Source organism: Halichoerus grypus, chromosome 2 (assembly GCF_964656455.1).
Source record: "Halichoerus grypus chromosome 2, mHalGry1.hap1.1, whole genome shotgun sequence".
Lineage (NCBI taxonomy): Eukaryota > Metazoa > Chordata > Mammalia > Carnivora > Phocidae > Halichoerus > Halichoerus grypus.
In genome coordinates this window covers 151,750,110-151,772,810 of record NC_135713.1, presented here as the reverse complement: position 1 = coordinate 151,772,810, position 22,701 = coordinate 151,750,110, and the positions used below count along the sequence as shown (strand labels likewise).

General features: G+C 51.1%; 1 protein-coding gene across 6 annotated transcripts; it reads left to right on the top strand.

Annotated features, from left to right (window-relative positions):
• Positions 1-1,976: 1,976 nt before the first annotated feature.
• On the top strand, positions 1,977-13,917 carry ASGR2 (asialoglycoprotein receptor 2). 6 transcript variants are annotated; one of them, XM_036066248.2, is made up of 10 exons: positions 1,977-2,133; positions 2,459-2,601; positions 7,257-7,379; positions 7,590-7,685; positions 8,271-8,342; positions 8,473-8,559; positions 8,640-8,785; positions 8,859-8,957; positions 12,509-12,615; positions 12,843-13,917. In XM_036066248.2, exons 2-10 carry the CDS (start codon positions 2,478-2,480, stop codon positions 12,997-12,999), a joined length of 1,011 nt encoding a protein of 336 aa, XP_035922141.1. In that variant the 5' UTR covers positions 1,977-2,133; positions 2,459-2,477; the 3' UTR covers positions 13,000-13,917. The 6 variants fall into 6 exon arrangements, with proteins under 6 accessions (XP_035922141.1, XP_035922146.1, XP_035922147.1 ...); XM_036066253.2 differs by having other exon boundaries at positions 2,449-2,601; XM_036066254.2 differs by having other exon boundaries at positions 2,377-2,601.
• The last annotated feature ends 8,784 nt before the right edge of the window (positions 13,918-22,701 follow it).

Sequence of the window (22,701 nt, the reverse complement as noted above, 5' to 3'; positions counted from 1 at the left end):
ACTACTCATTATTTCTTAAGATTCTCTAGGGTCAGAAATTTGGGCAGGGAGAGGCCAGGTGGCCCATGTTGTATTGGCTAGGGTTACACACTTGGGGGCATTCAGCTGTTGGCTGGGCTGGGCTGGGAGCTCCCAGGAGGCTTTGTTCACGCATCCTCAGGCCTCAGCACTCCTCTGTGTGGCCTCTCTCTGTCTCTCAATCTCCATATCGTGTCTTACTTCCCCACCCCCAGCCCAGGCCAGGCCTCTCTCTCTCTAGCAGGATAGCTGGACTTCCTTAAAGCGTGGTGGTTTGTGTCCAAGCCTGAAAACTGAACCTTCCAGGTCTCTGAAGGCTGAGCCCAGAACTGGCAGAATGTCCCTTCTAGCACTTTCTACTGGCCATGGCAAGCTGCAAAGTTCGCTCAGATTCAAGGGGAGGGAAACAGACTCTAGCTCTGGGTGGGTGGTGTGACTTGCATGTACAGCGAGGGAAGAAGCTGATGGCCACCATCTTCGGAGACTGTCACATACAGCAATCATGCCATTTTGGCTGCCTGTGGAGCGTAGAATTGGCTTGGGGGAACCGGATGGAGGAGGGAAAGTAGGAGGGGAGATTGGGGAAGATGGCGTATCATGAACTCAGGACTACAACTAACCTAATTTTCTGTGCTTGAGGTACAAAAAAATAAAATAAAAATAAAAATCCCAAACCAAAATCAACCAAATAAAACAGGATTCCGTAACCCAAATCAGAAAAACCCAACAAAAAAGTGACAAGACCGTATGAAACCTTCAGAAAGTGTACGTCAACTTTTGGTAAATTAAGATGCTGACTTTCAAACAGGGAGAAAGAGAAGGAGGCAGAGCATGTCTCTCGTGTTCCCTGCACTCTCTCCCCAGGAGGGGGTATGGGGGTTGAGCCCCAAAACTTGGAATCAGTTCCGTTGAGGTGCGTGGCCAGCAAGAACCCCTCCCCCCCGCCCGGCCCCATCCCCAGATGGCAGTCAGTCAACCTTGGCCTGCAGTAGGTAATCCGCTTGGTAAGCTCTTACCCAAATCTTAGAACTAAAACCACATCCCCGCCAAGACTCGCGCCTCCCAGCGGTGTTTTCCAGACTTTGAGTAGCGGCCCACTAGTGGGTTGGGAAATTCGCCTCAGTTGGTCACGAACTAGGACGCAAGGAGTAAGGTTACATTGTTCGACGAAACGTTCATGTCAATAATGCAAGAATCCATTCCTTCACTTACTCATTCAGTAAGTACTAGTTGAACACCTACTACGTGCCAGGTGCCAGGAATTCAGAAGAAAGTAAAACACACAAATGTGTGCGTGTGTGTGTCCCTCACGGAGGGATACTGTGTGTGTCAGAAAGTTGCCGCCCGAACACTCAGGCCTCTCCTTCCCTTTTCAGCATGAAGGCTTAGTGGAAGAAGAGAGACTCTGCCCTTGGCCGGCGGCCCGTTTGGCAGGGGTCAGAAGGTTCATGTTGCCAGGGCCACGCAAGGGGCTTGGTGAGGTCGGATCCCTCTGCCCAGAAAGGGCTGCCTCCTGCCTCCGGCCCCCGTGCCCCTGGTCCTGGAGGGGCTTTATTCCCCAGACAGCGATGCCCCCCAGCCCCGAGCCGGGGAGCCTGGCTGCTGAGCCCGCGCACGTTGGGCAAGAGCAGAGAACCGGCCCCTCTGATCCCTGCTGGGGATATTTGGAGACACCAGCAATTCTGGGAAATCCGGGGGCAGGGAGGGAAAGGGGGGAGGGGCAGAGGGGACCTGTGAACTGCCCCCCAGCCCCTCCTGGCCTGGACCCCTCTGAACTGTGCGGTGAGGAGTGAGGTGGCCGGCGTGTGGGGGTGAAGGGGGGAGAGGCCAGGAGACCCCTTCTCTGGGAAGAACGGAGACAGTCGTGTCCCCACGCCCCCGCCACGCTTTGCCTGAGTTCCAACCCCGTTTCTGCTTCTATTTACTGTCCAAAGTCCCGGGGGCAGGAGCTGCCAGGTTAGAACCACGTGGACCCTGGGACACAGGGGCTCAGGGGCCTCGCCTGGACCAGCCCCTCCTGGTTCCACCTGCTCCACTTCTCGCTGTAGCCCCTCCTTGCCCTGGGGCCTGGGCCACCCGAGCCACCGGGGAGTCAGCCCTCCATACCTTTCACAGGTAACCGAGGTGGGGGAGGCAGGTGGGAGTGGTATTGAGGAGACCCTTGTTCAGGGACAGCGGGGGCCAGATGGACGGGGTGTGGTTTGGTCCATGAGTGTGGAAGGAGGGCTCCTGGCCACGTCAAGGCCCGAGCAGTCTCCTGAGAAGGGACAGGACCCAGCTGTATTTCCGCCCTACACTCACCTCCAACCTTAGACCCAACCCAACCTGCTCCCACCCTACATCCAACCCCATCATCAGCCTCTGCCCAAAGTAGCATCTTAGCACAAGCCTTAGCCCTGAGCTCAGCCCCAGCCCTAAGGGGAACCTCAGCCCAACCCAGCTCCAGCCCTGGACCCGGCATGGCCAAGGACTTTCAAGACATCCAGCAGCTGGACTCCGAGGACAATGACCACCCGCTGGGTGGAGGTGAAGGCCCGGGCCCTCGTGGGCGCAACCCCAGGAGAGGAGACAGGTTCTGCGTAGGTGAGTGTCCAGTTTCTGGGGCTTCACTCCCCCTCCGTCTAGCTGCTGGTGGCTCTCTGTCTTGCTGAGGTCACATTCACCGGAGACCAGGGACAGGGCTTCTCTGGGTGTAGGACGCCCGTCTCCTCTGCTTGCCCCCTGACCTCACCTTGCTCTCTACCCGCCCCTCCCCCCGGGGCCCCCAGGGAAGGGTGTCTGCCCTGAGGGCGAGGGAATAACTCAAAGCTGGAGATGACTTTGTCCCCCTTCCTCCCAACCTGAGCAGGGTGCACATGCGCGTGTGCACGTGTGTGCGTGTGTGTGTGCAAGGAAAGCACATGCAGCAGGAGGGTGTGTATGTGGGCGGGTTGGGGGATGGGGGATGGGCACAGAGAGATCCTGGGAGACCCCCACTCCCCTAAGCGCCCTGCCTAGATCTTTCTCTAGCAACTCCTGAAGGAAGACTCAAGTGTCTGGGAACTGTTTTCAGGCGAGAGAGATCTGAGCTGAAGGGCAAGAGCCAGGAGCCGGGGAGGGGGTCTCGTGATGGAGCGAGGCTCCATGGAGACAGGAGCTCAGGGAGGGGGTTGGTTAGCCTGGGCTGGGAGGGGGGCCCTCATTCCCGAGGCTGGCGGACAGCGGGAGGGTGGGAGCTGATCAGGGCAAGGGCAGCAGGAGGGACAAGCGTCCCCACCCATGGCTTCTCCCTTCCCGGGTGGTGAGCGGGGGGTGGTCAGGGGCGACATGAATCACACCCTGTGCGTCCTCGGTGCCCATGTGATGCCTGGCATGTAGTGAGCACTCGGGATGATTTTGGATATTGTCGGATCCTCTGAGGGTGAGAGGATTCAGTTTAAGCAGGAGGCTTGGACAGAGTCGAGAGGTTTTGGATTTCACAGAGGAGGGAGCTCACCCCAAAAGACCTGATGGACAGCACCTGCTTTTCCAGGACAGGCTTCCGCTCTTCCCAGCGCTCTAGAAGCCTACAGTTTTCCACCAGCTTGGCAATGTTTCAACCACTGTTTCCTCAAAACCCCTTTTCCTGCCCCCTTCCCTGCTCCTTTCTCCTTCAAGGACTGTAATTACGCATGTATTCATGGCCCCACAGCTCACTGATGCTCTGCCTGTTGTTTTTTTTTTTTTAATTCTTTTCTCTTTCAGTGTTTCTTTTTATATAGTTATTATTGCTGTGTCTCCAAGTTCACTAATCTTTATTGAAGTCTCATCTTCCACTAATTCTACCCAGTGGATTTTCCATTTCAGACATTGTAGTTTCATGCCTAGGAGTTCAACCTGGGACTTTTAAGTATCTTCCTTGACTTGTACTTATGTTGTTTTTTTTTTTAAAGATTTTATTTATTTATTTGAGAGAGAGAGAGAATGAGAGAGAGCACATGAGAGGGGTTATGGTCAGAGGGAGAAGCAGACTCCCTGCCGAACAGGGAGCCCGATGCGGGACTCGATCCAGGGACTCCAGGATCATGACCTGAGCCGAAGGCAGTCACTTAACCAACTGAGCCACCCAGGCACCCCTTGTACTTATGTTTTTGAACAGAATACAGTTACAATATATGTTGTAATGTCCTGTGTCTGCTAATTCTAACCCCTGTGTCCATTCTGGGTCAGTTTTGATACATTTATTATTATTATTTTTAAAGATTTTATTTATTTATTTGACAGAGAGAGAGAGAGAGAGACAGCAAGAGAGGGAACACAAGCAGGGGGAGCAGGAGAGGGAGAAGCAGGCTTCCCATTGAGCAGGGAGCCTGATGCGGGGCTCGATCCCAGGACTCTGGGATCATGACCTGAGCCGAAGGCAGACGCTTAATGACTGAGCCACCCAGGCGCCCCAGTTTTGATACATTTATTAACCTCCTCATTACGAGTTGTGTTTTCCTGTCTCTCTGTATGCCTGGTAATCTTCGATTGTGGGCTAGACATTGTTAATCTTACCAGGTCGTGTGCTGGATATATTTGTATTCCTCTAAATATTCTTGAGCTTTGTTCTGGGGTGTGGTTAAGCAATGTAGAGTCAATTTGATCCTTTCGGGTTTTGCTTTTATGACTTTTTTTTTTTTTTTTAGAAAATCTGTTACTTTATTTTTTTTTTAAAGTTTATTTAACTTTTTTAGTAATCTCTACACCCAACTTGGGGCTTGCACTCATCACCCTGAGATCAAGATTTGCATGCCCTTCCGACTGAGCCAGCCAGGCGCCCCTGCTTTTACGATTGTTAGGCGGGTCTGGAGCACCCCTGGAGCACCCCTGAAGCACCGTTCCTGGACCTGAGTGTGAGGCACTGTTCCCCAGCCCTTTTGGGTTGGTTTTGTCCTGTCCCGGGGTAGTTTTCCTGACATGCACATGTTGATCAGTGCTCAGCAGGTTGCTTGAGGGAAGCCTCTGCAGACCTCCAGGATTCTGTGGGCAGCTCTCTCCTCTCTGATACCTTGTTCTGTGACCTCTGCCACCTTGGTCATCCCCAACACCTCGGGGAGTGTGCTGGGCTCTGCTTGGATTTCCCTCCCTGCTGCCCAGCTGAAACTTTCCCCTAGCAGCAGCTGGGGAACCACTGGGCTCATCTTGTTGTTCCCGTCTCTCAGGGATCCTTGCCCTTTGTTGCCTGAGGTTCAGGTGTCTTGAAAAAGGTGACTTCTCATACTTGTCTGTTTTTTTTTGTTTTGGTTGTTTCTGCAGGGAGGGGGAGTCTAGCCCCCATCTTTCCATGTCTGGCAGACCCTTTTACCTTCAAACTTGCCTGGGCAGTGCTTTTTATGTTTTACCTCATTTTGTTCTCAGAACAGTCCAATCAGGTCGCTGCTCCTCTTACCCCCATTTTTAGATATTGTGATAAGAATACTCAGTCTGAGTTCTGCACCATAGCACACGTCAGTGCAGGTGTAAGGATATGCCGCAGATATCTGGAACTTACTCGTCTTGCATAACCAAAACTTTACACCCATTGAACAGCAGCTCCCGTTTCCCCAGACCCTGGCAACCACCCTTTTACTCTTGATGTCTGTGAGTCTGGCTATTTTTTTTTTTTTTTAATGAGTATTTTTTTTTTTTTTTGATTTTATTTATTTATTTGAGACAGAGAGAATGAGAGAGAGAGAGCACATGAGAGGGGGGAGTGTCAGAGGGAGAGGCAGACTCCCCGCTGAGCAGGGAGCCCGATGCGGGACTCGATCCAGGGACTCCAGGATCATGACCTGAGCCGAAGGCAGTCGCTTAACCAACTGAGCCACCCAGGCGCCCGAGTCTGGCTATTTTAGATACTAGAAGTGGACATGAGAAAATTTGAGGCACCAAGCGGTTGAGTGACTTGCGCGTGATCTCAGAGCTAGCTGGTGGCACAGCTGGACTCAGCCACAGGTGGTCCGACTTCAGAGTGGGGGTGCGGGCATAGATCGCCGAGCTAGCCCAGAACTGGGGTTTCTGGATCATAGGTCAGGTTGGGAAGCAGGACAAGGGCAGTGGACAGGGTTTGAGAGAACAGTCAGACTCAGCCACGGGGTCCTGGCTGGGTGGGGAAGACCGTGGTCAGGGAGGGCTTCTGGATGGAGAGATGCCCAGGGGATGGGGAGGGTGGGAGGGGAAGGGTGTGTGGAGGGGAGGCTGTGCTCAGAGAGGGGGAGCGGGCAGTGGAGGTCAGAGACATGGCCTCTCTGAGTCAACGTGGGGTCCTGAGTGTGTCTGAAGGGGGGGAAGGTGACAGTCATTGGTGTGAGGATTTCGAGAGTTCTGGGTGGTCACTCACAGGGAGTGTCCACTTCAGGATGGTGGCAGGAGGTGAACTTGGGAGGAAGACCCTGGGCCCCTGCCTGACCACCCTGGGACGCAGAGGTGCGTGGTGTCATGGCAGTGAGCAGACAGGAAGGTGGGGTCTGAGCCAAAGAGGAAGCATCTTGTTTGCAGGTGGACGTTGCAAAAGCGGGGGGTGTGTTTGTGAGTGTGTGAGATCGTGTGTGTCTGTGTGTACACGTGTGAGGAGACATGTGAACGTGTGCCTCAGTGGGTGTGTGCACAGCTCTGAGCGGGACAGTGAGATGAGAGGAGTGTGCACACATGGGGGGGGTCAGGGTTCAGTCTGGCCAAGGGCAGGGAGAGGTTTCTGTGAGGTTCTGCTGAAGCTAGAGGGGAGAGTTGGTGGTGGAGCAAGGGCTTCTGGGGGCCCCAGGGCAGAGGGAAATGCCAGAGGAGAAGGACGGGGGCTGGGAGGGCAGACCTCAGGGAGCCGTCTGCGGTGGAATGACCCGCAGTAAGGAATGAGGGGTCTGTTGTTGCGGTTTGGGACTTGTCTGAGCGGCCCAGGCATGGACTGTGAGAAGAACACAGGGCCTGGACCCCGGTACCCCAGGTCCGAGAGCGGGGCTTTGCGCACAGATGATGTGAACTATCGTGGGCCCTGTGCTTTGTGTTGCACGTACCTGTGTTGGTGTGTGTGCGTGTCTGCCTGTGCTCATGGGGCGGCGAGTGTGCAAATGCGCGCGTGTGCAATGCCTGGCCCCTGGGGTCAAAGCCCAGTGACTCCCTGCACAACCAGCCCCCATCTACTTCCCTCCCACCCACCCGGGCATGTGCCTCCTCAGACTTCTGTTCCCCCGGGGTCTCCCATATGTCCACTCTCTGGGTTCCCCCTCCCCAGGCCCCTCCTTCTGACACCCCTTCTTCTCCAGCAGGGACCCCCACGCAGCCGCCCCTTCCGCTGCAGCGCTTCTGCTCCACCTTGCGCCTCAGTCTGCTCGTCCTGGGCTTCAACGTCCTGCTGCTGGCAGCCATCTGCGTGATTGGGTCCCAAAGTGAGGGTCGCAGGGGTCAGCCGGGAGGGGGGCGCCGAGCCGGGGGCCACGAGAGCTCGGGGAGCGCAGCGAGGGGGCAGTAAGGAGCAGCGCTGAAAAGCTGTGGGGCGGTGATGGGGCCGGGAGGGGGCAGGGACGTGGACAGGCTGGGGCTGTGAGGCCGGACACAGCCCTCCCCACTTGGTCCTGTTCCCTCTGTCTCCTGGCAAGGAGCACAGCTGCAAGAGGAGCTGCAGATCCTAAAGGAAAACTTCAGCCACTTCTCCAACGGCGTCCTGTCGGAGATCGGCACTCTCCTCTCCCATGGTGCGTGGAGGCTCCCGTGAGGCAGGGGCTGCGGCTTATCCACGCGCTGGGTTGGCTGCGCTCGGTGCTGGACGCTCGGTGCTGGACGCCCGGTGCGCCGTCTGCAGGAGGGGCGTGTTTGGGGTGCTGGGGGTAGGACACCCAGCCCGAGAAGCTGGGCAGGGCGTCCAGGGACGCTGATCCCTGGGCCGAGGGAGCCTGAAGGATGAACAGGCAGGTGAAGACGATGGGGGTTCGTGCCAGGTAGAGGGAACAGAATCTGCAAAGCCAGGAGGTGAGGAAGACTACCGTCCATTCCCATGTGACCCTTTGCAGTGTGGCAGGGGCGAAGTGGCGAGGGCTGGGCAGAGAGGCGGTTAGGGGCCGGTCCCGCAGGCAGGGACCTCGTGCTAATGAAGAGAGGCCCTGTTCTGAGAACATGGGGACCTGCTGAGGGGGTGGAAGCCGGAGAGCGGCCGGCGCAGGCGTGTGCCTTAGCAAGCCACTGTGGGGACGGGGTGGAGTCAGGGAGGCTCGGGTGGGCGCGGACGGGGGGCCGTTAAGGAGGCAGAGGGAGGGAGATTGGCGAGCCTTCCTCTTTCTCAGGGCGCAGTGCCAGTCACCAGCTGACCTCTCTGGAAGCCAAGCTGGAGAAACAGCAGAGGGATCTGAAAGCAGGTCAGAGACCCCCCCACCTTGAGTGTGTGCGTGTTGCGTGTCCCCAGCCCACGAGGCTGGCGCGCCATGGGGGGTCCTGGCAGGTGGGCACCAGCACCGCCCACATCCCGCCCCCCATGCCACGCCCTAGATCACGCCGCCTTGCTCCTGCATCTGAAGCACTTCCCCATGGACCTGCGCATCCTGACTTGTCAGATGGCCTTCTTCCAGAGCAATGGTAGGGACAGAGGGGGCCTCCCCCCAGTGCGCCTGCGCCCGCCGGCGGGCTCTCACCTCCCCGGGCCCCTGCCCCCGCAGGCACACAGTGCTGCCCCCCTAACTGGCTGGAGTACGAGGGCAGCTGCTACTGGTTCTCCCGCTCCGGGAAGACCTGGGAGGACGCGGACGGGTACTGCCAGCTGGAGAGCGCGCACCTGGTGGTCATCAACTCCAGAGAGGAGCAGGTGAGACTGCACCTTCCCGGGGTGCAGCTGGGAGGCTGGGTCAGGCTGCTTTCTTATTAGTTTTTAACCAAAGGAAGAGTCCAGAGGCGGAGGTCTGGGAGAGCCCTGGGAAGTTCATGGTGAAGCAGCCACTGATTTTAAGAGGTGGGACATTATTGGAGCCAGGAGCCAGGTGAGCAGGTGATGAGCGGCAGGTGGGGAGACAGAATTCCAGACGGAATGAGCTGAAGGGCCACGGGCTTGGGTGGAAAGCACAGTGCCGGCGCTCAGTGCCTTCTTGCTGCATGTGGATGGGTGGTCACTGGGCGAAAGGGACAGAGCGGGTAGAATTCCCAGAGACACACCTGCCATGGGTTACTGGGTCCCTCCAGAGTTCCTGGTCTCCCTTGCCCGCTGCCACCACCGGCCACAACCCCAACACCAGAGTTCGCAGGGGACAGCCAAGCCGTTAGGATAGGTGGGGACATTTTTTCAAAAAGGAGGATGTGACTGGTAACAGTCACCAAGTCTTTGCTCGGTGAGAAACACTTTCGTATATTCACCTGTAATCCTCACGGCCCCACGGGCAGGCACTCTTATCCCCTTCGAGGGAGGGAGAGATGAGGGGACTAAGGAAACAGTACATGTTGCCAGAATACATTTATCAAATATATATCCAATATATGTATTTATATATATCAAATACTAAGTAAATATGTAAATATATAGATAAACATATACATTATAAATATATAAATATATAAAGGAATTTCTCCTACAGATTGTGAATACGTGTTGTTTCCAATTTTTAAAAACTGAGTAAGAGTCTTCTCCTCTTTTAATAGATGTGTATCTCATTTACATTTGTTTTTAACAGACATATTGAACCTCAAGCCTGTCTTTTTTTTTTTTTATGTCGATATTCTTCTCTTGTTTTCTCACGTTTGCTGTGTGAGATGTATTCTTTTTGTTTTCTCCCCTACGGTATTTTGAACTACATGTAGCTTCTTTTTGGTTATACTAGTGATTACTTTGATCATTTTAAATGATGGGCTGAAATTTATCGGCTTCAAAAACGTCAAAGAGTTCATACAACTTTCCATATGAAAGATGAGGAAACCAGTCTACTTACATTCTTCACATGCCTCCTCTATTTTTTTTTTTAAAGATTTTATTTATTTATTTATTTGACAGAGAGAGAGACAGCAAGAGAGGGAACACAAGCAGGGGGAGTGGGAGAGGGAGAAGCAGGCTTCCCGCGGAGCAGGGAGCCCGATGTGGGGTTCGATCCCAGGACCCTGGGATCATGACCTGAGCCGAAGGCAGACGCTTAACCGACTGAGCCACCCAGGCGCCCCAAGCCTCCTCTTTTTTATTTGTTTGTAAGTAAGCTCCATGCCCAATATGGGGCTGGAACTCACAACCCCGAGATCAAGAGTTGCATGCTCTATCGACTGGCCAGCCAGGTGCCCCGCCTTGTTCTTTTTTTAAAAATTGAGATATAATTGACATATAACATGGTGTAAGTTTGAGGGGTACAATGTGTTGGTTTGATACATGCGCATGTTGCAATATAATTACTCTAGTAGCATCAGCTAACGCCCTTAGCCCTTCACAGATTTCTCACTTTTTTGTGCGGAGAGCAATGAAGAGCTAGTCTCTTAGCAACTTTGAAGTTTATAATGCCTCCTTCTTTTCTCTCTGAGATTCCGTAAGCATTTTGCCTGAATAGTTGGAGTCTTTTCTGTCTTTGAATCTCATTAGCCTCGTCCAGATATATCTTGGTGTTGCTCCTTCTCTCTGTAATTTTCCTCCGGGGCCAGGAGCATCCTCTTAATTCGTAAATTTAGGTTTCCTAAATTCTTAAATATAATTTTAATTTGAACTTTTTTTTCTTGTGCGTTCTCTTTCTTTTTCTGGAACGGGTCATCCAAACGTCCCTCTGTTGTCTGCTGTCCACAGCCCCCACCCTATACGTCTGTCTTTCTCTTCCCCTCTGTGTGGCAGTCCTGTCCTCAAGCCCATCGTTCATGCCCCAGACTTGGCTTTCTGCTAAGCTCCTGGGCTTTTTTGCATGGCTCAAATCTTTCTCTCGGGTTTCTTCCCTTCACTTATCATTGTGTTCTCTTTCTTCTTGGATGTCTTCTTTGATATTTTATATCATTCATCTCCTCTTTAATTTTGCATAAGTTCCATGATCACCCCCCCCCCCGCCGCCATTTTTTTGAATGGGTGCAATTCTTACTTGCCTGTTATTTACCCAGGAATAGGGGAGATGAATTCACCTGGCACTATTGATTCCTCCCCTCAGTCTTCAACCCAGAGGGCTGGGTATCGGCGATTTGTATTCCGTTCGGTCATTCAGCTTCCAGTGGCAGCGGGAAGAGGGGGCGGGGACAGCAGGTGGCAGCAAACAGAATATCTGGTCTCTAGCACTTTCCCTCCAGCTCTGTTGACGCCTCTGAATTTGTGGGGCAGGCCCCCCAGCCTCCTCATGCACAGAATGCTGTCCTGTTGGCAGGATTCTAGAATAATTCAAGGATGCTGTCATACCTGTGCTCGAGTGAGGTGGTCTGCAATCGTTATGGGGTCTCTAGGAAGCGAATGGAATGAGGACGTTTCCCTCCAAACGGGGTTGTAGACCCTCCACATGCTGTCAAAGGGAAGGGCTAGGCGTGTATGTTAGTCAGGCCATCCCCCCGTTTCCTCTATATTCTCCCACTGCTACCCTTCCAAAACATGGGGCTAAAGTCTCTTCTATAAGAGAAAGCCATGTGGGGGTCTGTTGTCCTCGGGGGTGTGCATGAGTCCTGGGGAGCTGTCTCAGAGACCACCTCCTCCCCACCCCTGCCCTCACACATTTCCCGCAGACTGCAGACCCCATGTAGCCAAGTCATAAGGGGGTCTGGGCAGTGGGTCCAAGCTTGGAAGGCCCAGGGCCCGGCAAAACTCCAGAAACCACAGCTACACAGAGAAGCAGGAACAGGAGGAACAGGGCACATGCCCTTGAGAGGCAAGTGAAACCGAGATCCTTTTTTTTTTTTTTAAGATTTTATTTATTCATTTGAGACACAGAGATACAGAGAGAGAGAGAGAGAGAAAGTATAAGCAGGGAGAGAGGCAGAGGGAGAGGGAGAAGCAGGCTCCTTGCTGAGCCAGGAGCCCGATGTGGGGCTTGATCCCAGGACCCTGGGATCATGACCTGAGCTGAAGGCAGACGCTTAACGATCTGAGCCACCCAGGCGCCCCTGAAACCGAGATCCTTAGTGGGTGTTGGGGTCCCATGGGGGCAGCAGGGGCCAGAGTCAGGATTCCAAGAGTTCGAGGTCGTGGGCAGAAGACACCAGAAGATGAGAGTCGGGGTAGCAGCTGTGAGCTGGGAATGAGGTGGGGTGCCGAGTCGGGGGGAGCGGTCACAAACCCCAGCACTGGAATTCCTGGGTTCCACCAACTACCTCGAGTTCCTTAATCTCACCTGTGAAGTGTGAATCACCAGGGTGCCCAATTTAAAGAGCTCTTGAAGGATCAAATAAGATAACCTTTGGAAAGCACTTAGCACGAGGTTTAGCCCCGCAAAGGTCCACTCAGCAATAACTCCAGTTCCAGAAGAAAAAGCAAAAATAGTTGTTTTGGGAACGGACGCTTCAGCCTGGGGACAGAGGGAGCTGGACAAGACGGAGGCAGCCGCAGCTGCCTGCACGGAGGTTCAAGGCACTAGAACCTTCCTTCCCTCCTGTTTTCCAGAAATTCATTGTCCAACACACAAACCCCTTCAGTGCCTGGATAGGTCTCACTGACAGCGAGGGCACCTGGAAATGGGTGGATGGCACAGACTATCAGCAGAGCTACAAGTAAGTGGTCTCCCCTCTGCCCTGTTGGTTTGGCTTGGGGCCAGCCCCCTGGTCTTTTGCTCCATTACACTCCCACCCTTCCCCCGGGGACCAAACTCCCAACCCTCTCCCTCCCAGGCTGCTGCATCCCCTCCCTGAACCCCTCCTCCTCGGCTGTGCTTTTCTGAGGTGGCGGTGGGCGTTGTAGGGCTGGGGGTCAGAGCTTGAGCTCCATCCTGCCTTCCTAGGAACTGGGCGGCCACTCAGCCAGATGACTGGCAGGGGCACGAGGTGGGTGGAGGTGAAGACTGCGCGGTAGTCCAGGCGAATGGACGCTGGAACGACAATTTCTGCAAGCAGGTGCAACGCTGGGTGTGCGAGATGAGGCTGAACATCACGGCTTAGGAGCCCGCCCCCCCTGCCCCGCCCCCAGCTCACTGCAGGGGGGATTTTGAAGAAAGGAAAAATAGAGGGGAGGGGTCGAGACAGGAGGGAGGGTGTGCTGTGAGCATCACAGACCCCCAGAGACACTGAGGTCCCGCCTCCTTCCGCAAGTCACTGTCATGATTATAATTTTCAGCCCGCTCCATGGGGTAGGGAAAGAAGATGCAAGTATTTGAAATTGCATGGACTGGTCATTTGGAACTGGGAGATGTGGGGAGCAAAGAAGAGGGGGGCATCTGGAAGAGACAGATTTAGTCCTAGACAGCTGCCCCTTGAGACCCCATCCCAAGGGACACGGGTCAGGGAGGGGAGGGGGGTTTGGAGCAGAGATGCTCAGCTCGAGGCAGCAGGTCGGGGCCGGAGGGACTGCATGGGGAAGCAGCTCCCCCCACCCCAGGGGATCTCCCACAGAAGAGGTTTCAGGGAACAACGGGGCTCCTCCCAACCCCAGGAGCTGTGGTTTGGCTGACGGGGCCTGCAGAAAATGCTTGCTAAGGGAATGGGGTTCGGTAAGACGCTGTCCCCTGTCTGCAGTGGGACCACCTCTTCTGGACCCCTAAGAGATCTAGACCTTTCTCTAGCACAGGGTGTCACCAGCCGCTTCCTCTGGGGCTAAATGTCACTTTCCAAAATCATTCTGAAGCCAATATTAAGAGGTTCTTGAAGCAATTAGAGTTGTTGTTTTATTTTTACTGCAAAAGTAATATATACTATTAGGAAAAAATGCTTCTCTCTCACACACACAGGGATGCTCCTCACGCCTCCCACCTCTCCCAGAGTTAACTATTTTGTGGCCATTGGATTAGGGCTCTCCAAAGAACCAGCAGGATGTGTGTGTCTGTGTATGTGTGATTTATTAAAGAGATTTATTACAAGGAATGGGCTCATGCGGTTATGGAGGGTGGCAAGTCCCAGGTTCTGCAGGGGCGCGGGTGAGCTGGAGACCCCGGAGAGCCAGTGACCCCAGTTCCAGTCTGAGTCCAAAGCATGAGACCCAGGAGAGCCGACGCTGTGGCTCCACGTGAAGTCAGCAAGCTCAAGACCCAGGAGGGCGGATGTTTCCATCGCAGCCCAAGCCAGCAAGAAAGCCCGGATCCAAAGATACAAAAGTAGGGATCCGAAGGGGTACGTGCACCCCGATGTTTATAGCAGCAATGTCCACAATAGCCAAACTGTGGAAAGAGCCAAGATGTCCATCAACAGATGAATGGATAAAGAAGATGTGGTATATATATACAATGGAATATTATGCAGCCATCAAAAGGAATGAGATCTTGCCATTTGCAACGATGTGGATGGAACTGGAGGGTATTATGCTGAGCGAAATAAGTCAAACAGAGAAAGACACGTATCATATGACCTCACGGATATGAGGAATTCTTAATCTCAGGAAACAAACTGAGGGTTGCTGGAGTGGGGGTGGGGTGGGAGGGATGGGGTGACTGCGTGATAGACATTGGGGAGGGTATGTGTTCTGGTAAGCGCTGTGAACTGTGCAAGACTGTTGAATCTCAGATCTGTACCTCTGAAACAAATAATGCAATATATGTTAAGAAAGAAAAAAAGAAGAAGAAGAATGTAGCAGGAGGGGAAGAATGAAGGGGGGGAAATCGGAGGGGGAGAAGAACCATGAGAGACGATGGACTCTGAAAAACAAACTGAGGGTTCTAGAGGGGAGGGGGGTGGGAGGAGGGGTTAGCCTGGTGATGGGTATTGAGGAGGGCATGTTCTGCATGGAGCACTGGGTGTTATGCACAAACTGAATCATGGAACACTACATCAAAAACTAATGACGTAATGTATGGGGATTAACATAACAATAAAAAAATTAAAAAAAAAAAGAAAGAAAGAAAACCCAGGTCCCAGGGTGGAGGGGTCAGGCAGGAAGGACTCTGTCTTACTCCCGGGAGGGTCAGTCTTCTTGTTCCCATCAGGGCTTTAGCCAACGGAGCCGGCTGGCCCAGTCTGCTCTACCAGCTCCAATGCTCATCTCATCCCCAAACGCGCCCCCAGACACACTCAGAATCGTGTCTGACCAACTCCCGAGGCACCCTGTGGTCCCGTCCAGCTGACCCACGGAATCACCCGTTCCACGTGCCCCATCGGGACGTTTCCCGCGTTCCTGCGTGGATGCAGCAGAACATATCACTAGGTCGCGTGCTCCTCCTGCTTCCCCGGGTCTGTGGGCATCCGTCCAGCCTCTGCTGTTCCCTGACCAGTTTATGTCGGCGAGCTTCGCAGCGGTAGAGAGTTCCAACGTATGGATGTGCCACACGTGACTCAGACATGCCCTAGGGTGGACGGCGAGCTGCTATTTTTGCCTGTTTTTACATGTCCTATTCCAAGTGGTTGCTGCTTCTAGCCTCGCACCGTGCTGAGACTTCCTAGCGTTCGCTTGCAAAGTTCTCTAGGACGTCTCCTTCAAAAAGTGGTCGGACTGATCATTCGTGCAGCTTGAAGTCTTGTGGGGCTCGAGGCAGCCGCCCCTGCTGCTCAGAGAAGCTCGCTTTCGGTGCTTGGGCTGTGTCTCCCAGCATTGACATCAGAATTTCTAAATAATAGATGCAAACGGGTATTTCTTTATTGATCACTTGTGAGTGTTACTTAGTAACTCTCTATCATGTCGACGGGGCATGATCTTCTCGTTCAGTCTGCAACAATTTTAATTTAAATCCTAAATCAGGATCCGTATCGGTTATGGCTGGGTCGACCCCGGTACCTGCTGAGCCCAGCGGTATGATCCGGTTTCTAGCTCCTTGCACAACTTCTGTTTCTTCTGAACTTAATAATTGTTTCACTTAAAAATTTTTTTTCTTCGTACGCTTTGAACCTATTGCCAAGTCATCCTTGACTATACAAAGCCTGGGTATAATTTTTTTTTTTTAATTTTTAAAAAGATTTTATTTATTTATTTAATAGAACGAGAGAGAGAGACAGCGAGAGAGGGAACACTAGCAGGGGGAGTGGGAGAGGGAGAAGCAGGCTTCCCGCCGAGCAGGGAGCCCGATGCGGGACTCGATCCCAGGACCCCGGGATCATGACCTGAGCCGAAGGCAGACGCTTAACCAACTGAGCCACCCAGGCGTCCCATGGGTATAATTTTCTACACACGCTGACTGGTCATCTAACCAGGATCTGAGCTGCACTTCATTCCTAGAGCCACATGGGTGAATATGAGTTTTATGGGGCCTGAAGTGTACACAGTTTTGAGGAGCCCTCCTTCGAAAAAAAACAACATTATGGGGGCGCCTGGGTGACACAGTCGGTTAAGCATCTGACTCTTGGTTGTGACTCAGGTCATGATCTCAAGGTCATGGGATTGAACCCTGTGTCCAGCTCTGCGCTCAGCGGGGAGTCTGCTTAAGATTCTCTCCCTCTCGGGGCGCCTGGGTGGCTCAGTCGTTAAGCGACTGCCTTCGGCTCGGGTCATGATCCCAGGGTCCTGGGATCGAGCCCCACATCGGGCTCCCTGCTCCGCGGGGATCCTGCTTCTCTCTCTCCCACTCCCCCTGCTTGTGTTCCCTCTCTTGCTGTGTCTCTCTATGTCAAATAAATAAAATCTTAAAAAAAAAAAAAAAAAAAAAAAAGATTCTCTCCCTCTCCCTCTGCCCCTCCCCACTGCAGTCTCTCTCTCTCAAATAAATGAATAAATCTTAAAAAAATAGCGTTGTGAATACAAAAGCATCACAGCTAATATTTACTTAAGTTAGACCCCCCCCCCACAACTTTATGAAGCTGAAAGCTACCATGAACATCACAAAATCCTGAAAAATGATATAATGTTTATAACAATCGTCCAGCATACCTCAAAAATGCATTTTCCCTACACTTTTTTATGGTGCAATACTGTTGGCTTCTGCATGTGACGAAGATGTCAGGTGACCTTCCAGAGAGAGGAGAGAAAGGTCATTGTAGCGTCCTCTTTATTGCGACGTCAGGTGCTTCAGAGCTTAGGAGGGATGAGTAGGCGACACTTGGGGGATTTTTAGGGAGTGAAACTATTCTGTATGAACTCTACTGGTGGATACATGTCATTATACATGAGTCAAAACCCACAGGATCGGGTCGCCTGGGTGGCTCAGTCGGTGAAGCGACTGCCTTCGGCTCAGGTCATGATCTCGGGGTCCTGGGATCGAGCCCCACGTCGGGCTCCCTGCTCAGCGGGGCCTCTGCTTCTCCCTCTGCCTGCCGCTCCCCCTGCTCGTGCTCTCTCTCTCTGACGAAGAAATACATAAAATCTTAAAAAAAAAACAAACCAAAAAACCTCACAGGATGCACAACCCAGAGTGACCCGTAAAACAAACTACGGACTTTGGTTAATAACAACATATCACGGGGCGCCTGGCTGGCTCAGGTGGTAGAGCACGTGACTCTTGATCTCCGGGTCGCCAGTTTAAGCCTGTAAAGATTTCTTAAAAAAAAAAAAAAAGTGTCAATATTGGCTCATCACTGGTATCCAAGTTACCTTTTTTTAAAAAATTTTTTTATTGTTATGTTAATCCCCATACATTACATCATTAGTTTTAGATATAGTGTTCCATGATTCATTGTTTGTGCATAACACCCAGTGCTCCATGCAGAACGTGCCCTCCTCAATACCCATCACCAGGCTAACCCATCCTCCCACCCCCCTCCCCTCTAGAACCCTCAGTTTGTTTTTCAGAGTCCATCGTCTCTCATGGTTCTTCTCCCCCTCCGATTTCCCCCCCTTCATTCTTCCCCTCCTGCTACATTCTTCTTCTTCTTTTTTTCTTTCTTAACATATATTGCATTATTTGTTTCAGAGGTACAGATCTGAGATTCAACAGTCTTGCACAGTTCACAGCGCTTACCAGAACACATACCCTCCCCAGTGTCCATCACCCAGTCACCCCATCCCTCCCACCCCACCCCCCACTCCAGCAACCCTCAGTTTGTTTCCTGAGATTAAGAATTCCTCATATCAGTGAGGTCATATGATACATGTCTTTCTCTGTTTGACTTATTTCGCTCAGCATAATACCCTCCAGTTCCATCCACGTCGTTGCAAATGGCAAGATCTCATTCCTTTTGATAGCTGCATAATATTCCATTGTATATATATATACCACATCTTCTTTATCCATTCATCTGTTGATGGACATCTTGGCTCTTTCCACAGTTTGGCTATTGTGGACATTGCTGCTATAAACATCGGAAGTTACCTTTGTATTAAAGGCAAGGTGGGAAAGAAAAGGAAGACGAGTAAAATGAAAATGGTAATTCTTTTGAGTTATTAGAATGACTCACTTGCGGAGAGAGTAAACCCGAGCGTGTTTCATGATAGTAAGCAGAACACTTATAGAGTCAAACGGTCTCTGAAAGATGAACAACTTAGCGGGAGCCAACAGCTTCCTAGAATAATAATAACCAAAAATAAAAGTTGCTTATACTGTGCTTTTAGAAGTAATTTTGCCACAGCAATCTATCAAAGGAAGACCTGAATACACGCCAAAAAGAGAGATTAAAAAAATACTTATGGGGCGCCTGAGTGGCTCAGTCGTTAAGCGTCTGCCTTCCGCTCAGGTCATGATCCCAGGGTCCTGGGATCAAGCCCCGCATCGGGCTCCCTGCTCAGCGGGAAGCCTGCTTCTCCCTCTCCCACTCCCCCTGCTTGTGTTCCCTCTCTCACTGTGTCTCTCTCTCTCTGTCAAATAAATAAATTAAATCTTTAAAAAAAAATAAAAATAAAATACAACTAAATTAAATTCATGTATAAATAACAAAAAGAGAACCACGACATCTTAGTGTTTGTAAATGAAGAGCTGCTTTCCTATTATCACCATGATTCAAAGTGAAAGTTATCTAGAAAAGAAAGAAATACATCAAAACCTATGGGACACGGCAAAAGCCGGGCTCAGAGGAAAACGTACAACCTCATTTTTTTATTAAAGATTTTATTTATTTATTTGAGAGAGAGATCGAGCGAGCACGAGTCAGGGGCAGAGGCAGAGGGAGAGGGAGAAGCAGATTCCCTGCTCAGAAGGGAGCCCGATGCGGGGCTCGATCCCAGGACCCTGAGATCATGACCTGAGCTGAAGGCAGACGCTTCATCGACTGAGCCACCCAGGTGCCTCAGGTTTTGACTATTGCAAACAAAGCTGCTGTGAACATTCATGCACAGGTTTTTATGTGAACACAAATTTTCATTTTTCTGGGATAAATATGCAAGAGGACAATTGCTGGGTCATATAGTGGTTGCATGTTTAGTTCCAGAAGAAAGTGCCAAACCGCTTTCCAGAGTGGTCACCCCATTTTCTATCCCGACCACCCAGCACGTGAATGATCCCCTTTGTCGGTAGCCTCACCTGCATTTGGCTGCTATCATTCATTTTTAAAATTTTAGCTATTCTGGTAAGTGTGTAGTTGTTTATTGCTGTGGTTTCAATTTGCATTTCCCTGATGGCTGATGGCATCATGCATCCCCTCATGTGCTTACTTCCCATCTGCATATCCTCTTTGGGGGAAATGTCTCTTTGTGGTTTTTTGCCCATTTTTCTAATAGGGTTCTTGGATTTTTCTACTGTTGGATTTTGAGAATTCTTTTTTTTTTTTTTTAATATCTCATTGTGTAATTATAGTTGAGTGAATTTATTTGAAAAGCTTAGAAAGTATTTTTGGGGCGTTTGACTAATTTCTTTCAATAACTATATCTGAGCACCTTCTGAGAGCAAATCAATAAGTGAATAAGACAGTGTAAACCATTAAAGTCTACATTTGTCATCTCTTCACTGAGTGGGGTTCAGAGAATTCTTTACATATTCTAGACACTGGTCTTTTGTTGGGTATGTGGTCTGCAAATATTTCCTCCAAGTCTGTAGCTTGTCTTTTTTACCCTCTTAGCAAAGATCTGTTTACCAAAACACTCACACGAAAAAAATAAAATCTTGGCAAAGCCCAATTAAGGAAGTGAGAGAAGTGACACAGCCACATGAGAGATTAAGCGACACTTTTCCTGTTTTTATAGAAATTTGGCTGCATTCCCAAAGCTGAGAATGATTGTTGATAATGCCCTCCTTTACAACGGAGCCGGATGCATCTAGGCAGGATTTACCAAGAGGTGGCAAAACAAGGCAGCACCATTCCTCCCAGCCTCCGTAAGAGAGGACTAGGGGGTTAAGGGGCTTATTTCAAGGGAATTCTTAGACGTGGCAAGAGATTCGAGTCTTTTTTTTTCTCCATATGGAGGAGGGAAATGCTTCTCCACAGCCCATTAGCCAGATGCTGGAGTCCAAAGGGAACCACAGTAGAGCCGGGGTGTCTGCAAGGCGGGGAAGAGACAGTCATGTCACTATCGGGCCAGCAGACGCTGTTGGGACAGCTGTTTGAGAGGGGCAGGAAGAGCGTTAGGGGAGGCTGTGGATGTGTCTCCAGGAGTTTTGAGGACAATCATGGAGAAAGAGACTCACCCTTGACAGGAGCCAGCTGAAGGCAAAGAACTAGGGCTGGAGGTTCCCCGGGCGTGAGTGGCTCAGGCTGCACTTGGTTATCCGTGGGGGCAAGGATGTGAGCCTGGTGGACTTCATGGATGCCAGGCTCGAGCCATACAGGGAGGACCCTGCCCAAGAGAAGTTGGGGCAGAGGGAGGCTGAAGGAGACCATGGGTGTACAGCCGCACCCTGGGGCAGGAGCTGATGGTGGCCATCGGAGGGAGCCAGATAATCCGTCTTCCTCATGAGGGAGTGCTGTGGTGCAGAGGGTCCCATAAGAATCTCAGGGGCACCACCCACAGACCCCATGAAAGGCCACGTTGGAGGCCTGCTGTGAAGAGCGTCTTGACCACCAGCCACAATGGCGCCAGATCATGGGCCTCTTCCTCAAATTCCTCTCTCCTTCGCCCCAACCCTTGAGGCTCCGGGAGGAGAAGAGGAAAGAAAGAGGAAGGGGGAACAGAACCGCGCATGACTCCTGTCCTAGATTCACCAGCAGCAGGCCCCGAGATGAGGACTTTTGTGCAAGTGATGTGCTAGAAAGTGTTCCTAGGAAAACAGATAGGGGATTGGGGAATGGGGAAGCCGGGTGAGGAAGAGGAGGAGGTCACACAAGGGTGCGATGGAAGCTGACCCCAAGGGGAGACTCTTGTGAAAGGTACTCGTTAGGTAGTGTGTCTAGGTGATCTCGAGCACAGTCCTGTGCCCATGGTGGTGGTCTGTAATGAGCTCAGTCCCCACGACGTGCCAGGAACAGGGCATCTGGAGTATTTCTACTCTTGCACTGACGGCCATTGGTGGGCGAGCATGGACATCCCAAGATGCTTCCTGCTCTCTGTGTGTCTGGATGCAGCATGTTCCGGCAGCTGGATGGCGTCTTCCGACGAAAAGACACAGGTGTTGGCCGTGAGGAACAAGAGTGAACGGATCTGGAAGGAATCTGAGCAAAGCCTTGGCGGGGTCTGTTACGGCCCTGTCCTTGCAGATCCCAGGTGCACTGCATTAAGCTTCGCTCTAGTCTAGACTGGACTTTGAGACCTGGAGTTAAGACTGATCTTACAGCTAAATGTATAGGGAAGAAAAATCCGGGAGAGTTTGTCCGATACCAATGGGATGACATATTAGTGTAGATGCCCTTTATCAGGTTGAGGAAATTCTCTTCTAGCCCCAGTTTGCTGAGAGTTCAAAAAAAAAAAAATGAGTTATTTTGTTTCATGCCTATTCTGAACGAATTGGTACGGTTACATGGATTTTCTTCTTAGATCATTAATAGGGCGGATTGCGTTGATAGATTTCTGAATATTGAGACTTGCGTCCTTGGGAAAACCTCCCTTGGTCGTAGTGCATGACCCTTGATATATTGCTAGATTCGCATCGCTAATATTTGGTTGAGGATGCTTGTATCTATGGTCACAAGAGATGCAGATTTGTGGTTTGCTTGTATTATCTTCGTCTGGTTTTGGCAGCAGGGAAAAAGCTAGCCTAATCAAAGGAGTTGAGAAGTGTTTCCCTCTCTTCGATTTTTCTGGACGAGATTCTGTAGGATTGGTATTGTTTCTTCTTGAAGCGTTTGGTAGAATTCTCTAGGCCAGAGATTTCTTTTTGGGAAGGTTTTAAACTAGGAATTCAGTGTCTTTAATAGTTACAGAACTACTCATTTGATTTATTTCATCTTAGGTAAGTTTTGGTAGTTTGTGGTCTTTGGAGAATTGCCCCGTCTCACTGAAGTCGCTAAAATTTTGTGCGTAGAGTTTTCCATAATGTTCCTTTATTATCCTTTTAATCTCTTCAGAGTCTAACGGGACATTCCCTCTTTTATTCCTGATATTAGTAATTTCTGTTTTTTCCCTGTTTTTTTTTTTCTTTGTCAGTCCTGCTGCAGGTTGATCAATTATATTGATCCTTTCAAAGAACCAGCTTTTGGTTTCATTGATTTTCTCTATTGTTCTGTTTTTAATTTGATTGATTTTTGCTCTTTGCTTTATTTCTTTTCTTCTGCTTGCTTTCGGTTTGTTTTGTTCTTTTCGTAATTTCTTAAAGTGGGACGTTAGGATGTTGACTTAAAACCTTTTTTTTTCTTTCTTTTTCTTTTTTAAAAAAAGATTTTATTTTTAAGTACACTCTACACTCGATGGCGGGGCTTGAACTCATGACCCTGAGATCAGGAGTCTCAAGTTCTATCGACTGAGCCAGCCGGGAGCCCCAAGACCATTTT

What these genes read in the sequence shown, in the direction of transcription:
- ASGR2 (XM_036066248.2), top strand. Translation starts at nt 2,478, where the DNA reads ATGGCCAAGGACTTTCAAGACATCCAGCAGCTGGACTCCGAGGACAAT. An exon ending in AGGAGACAGGTTCTGCGTAG is followed by an intron (nt 2,602 to 7,256) that starts GTGAGTGTCCAG and finishes CTTCTTCTCCAG; the next exon opens with CAGGGACCCCCACGCAGCCG. An exon ending in GCAGAGGGATCTGAAAGCAG is followed by an intron (nt 8,343 to 8,472) that starts GTCAGAGACCCC and finishes GCCACGCCCTAG; the next exon opens with ATCACGCCGCCTTGCTCCTG.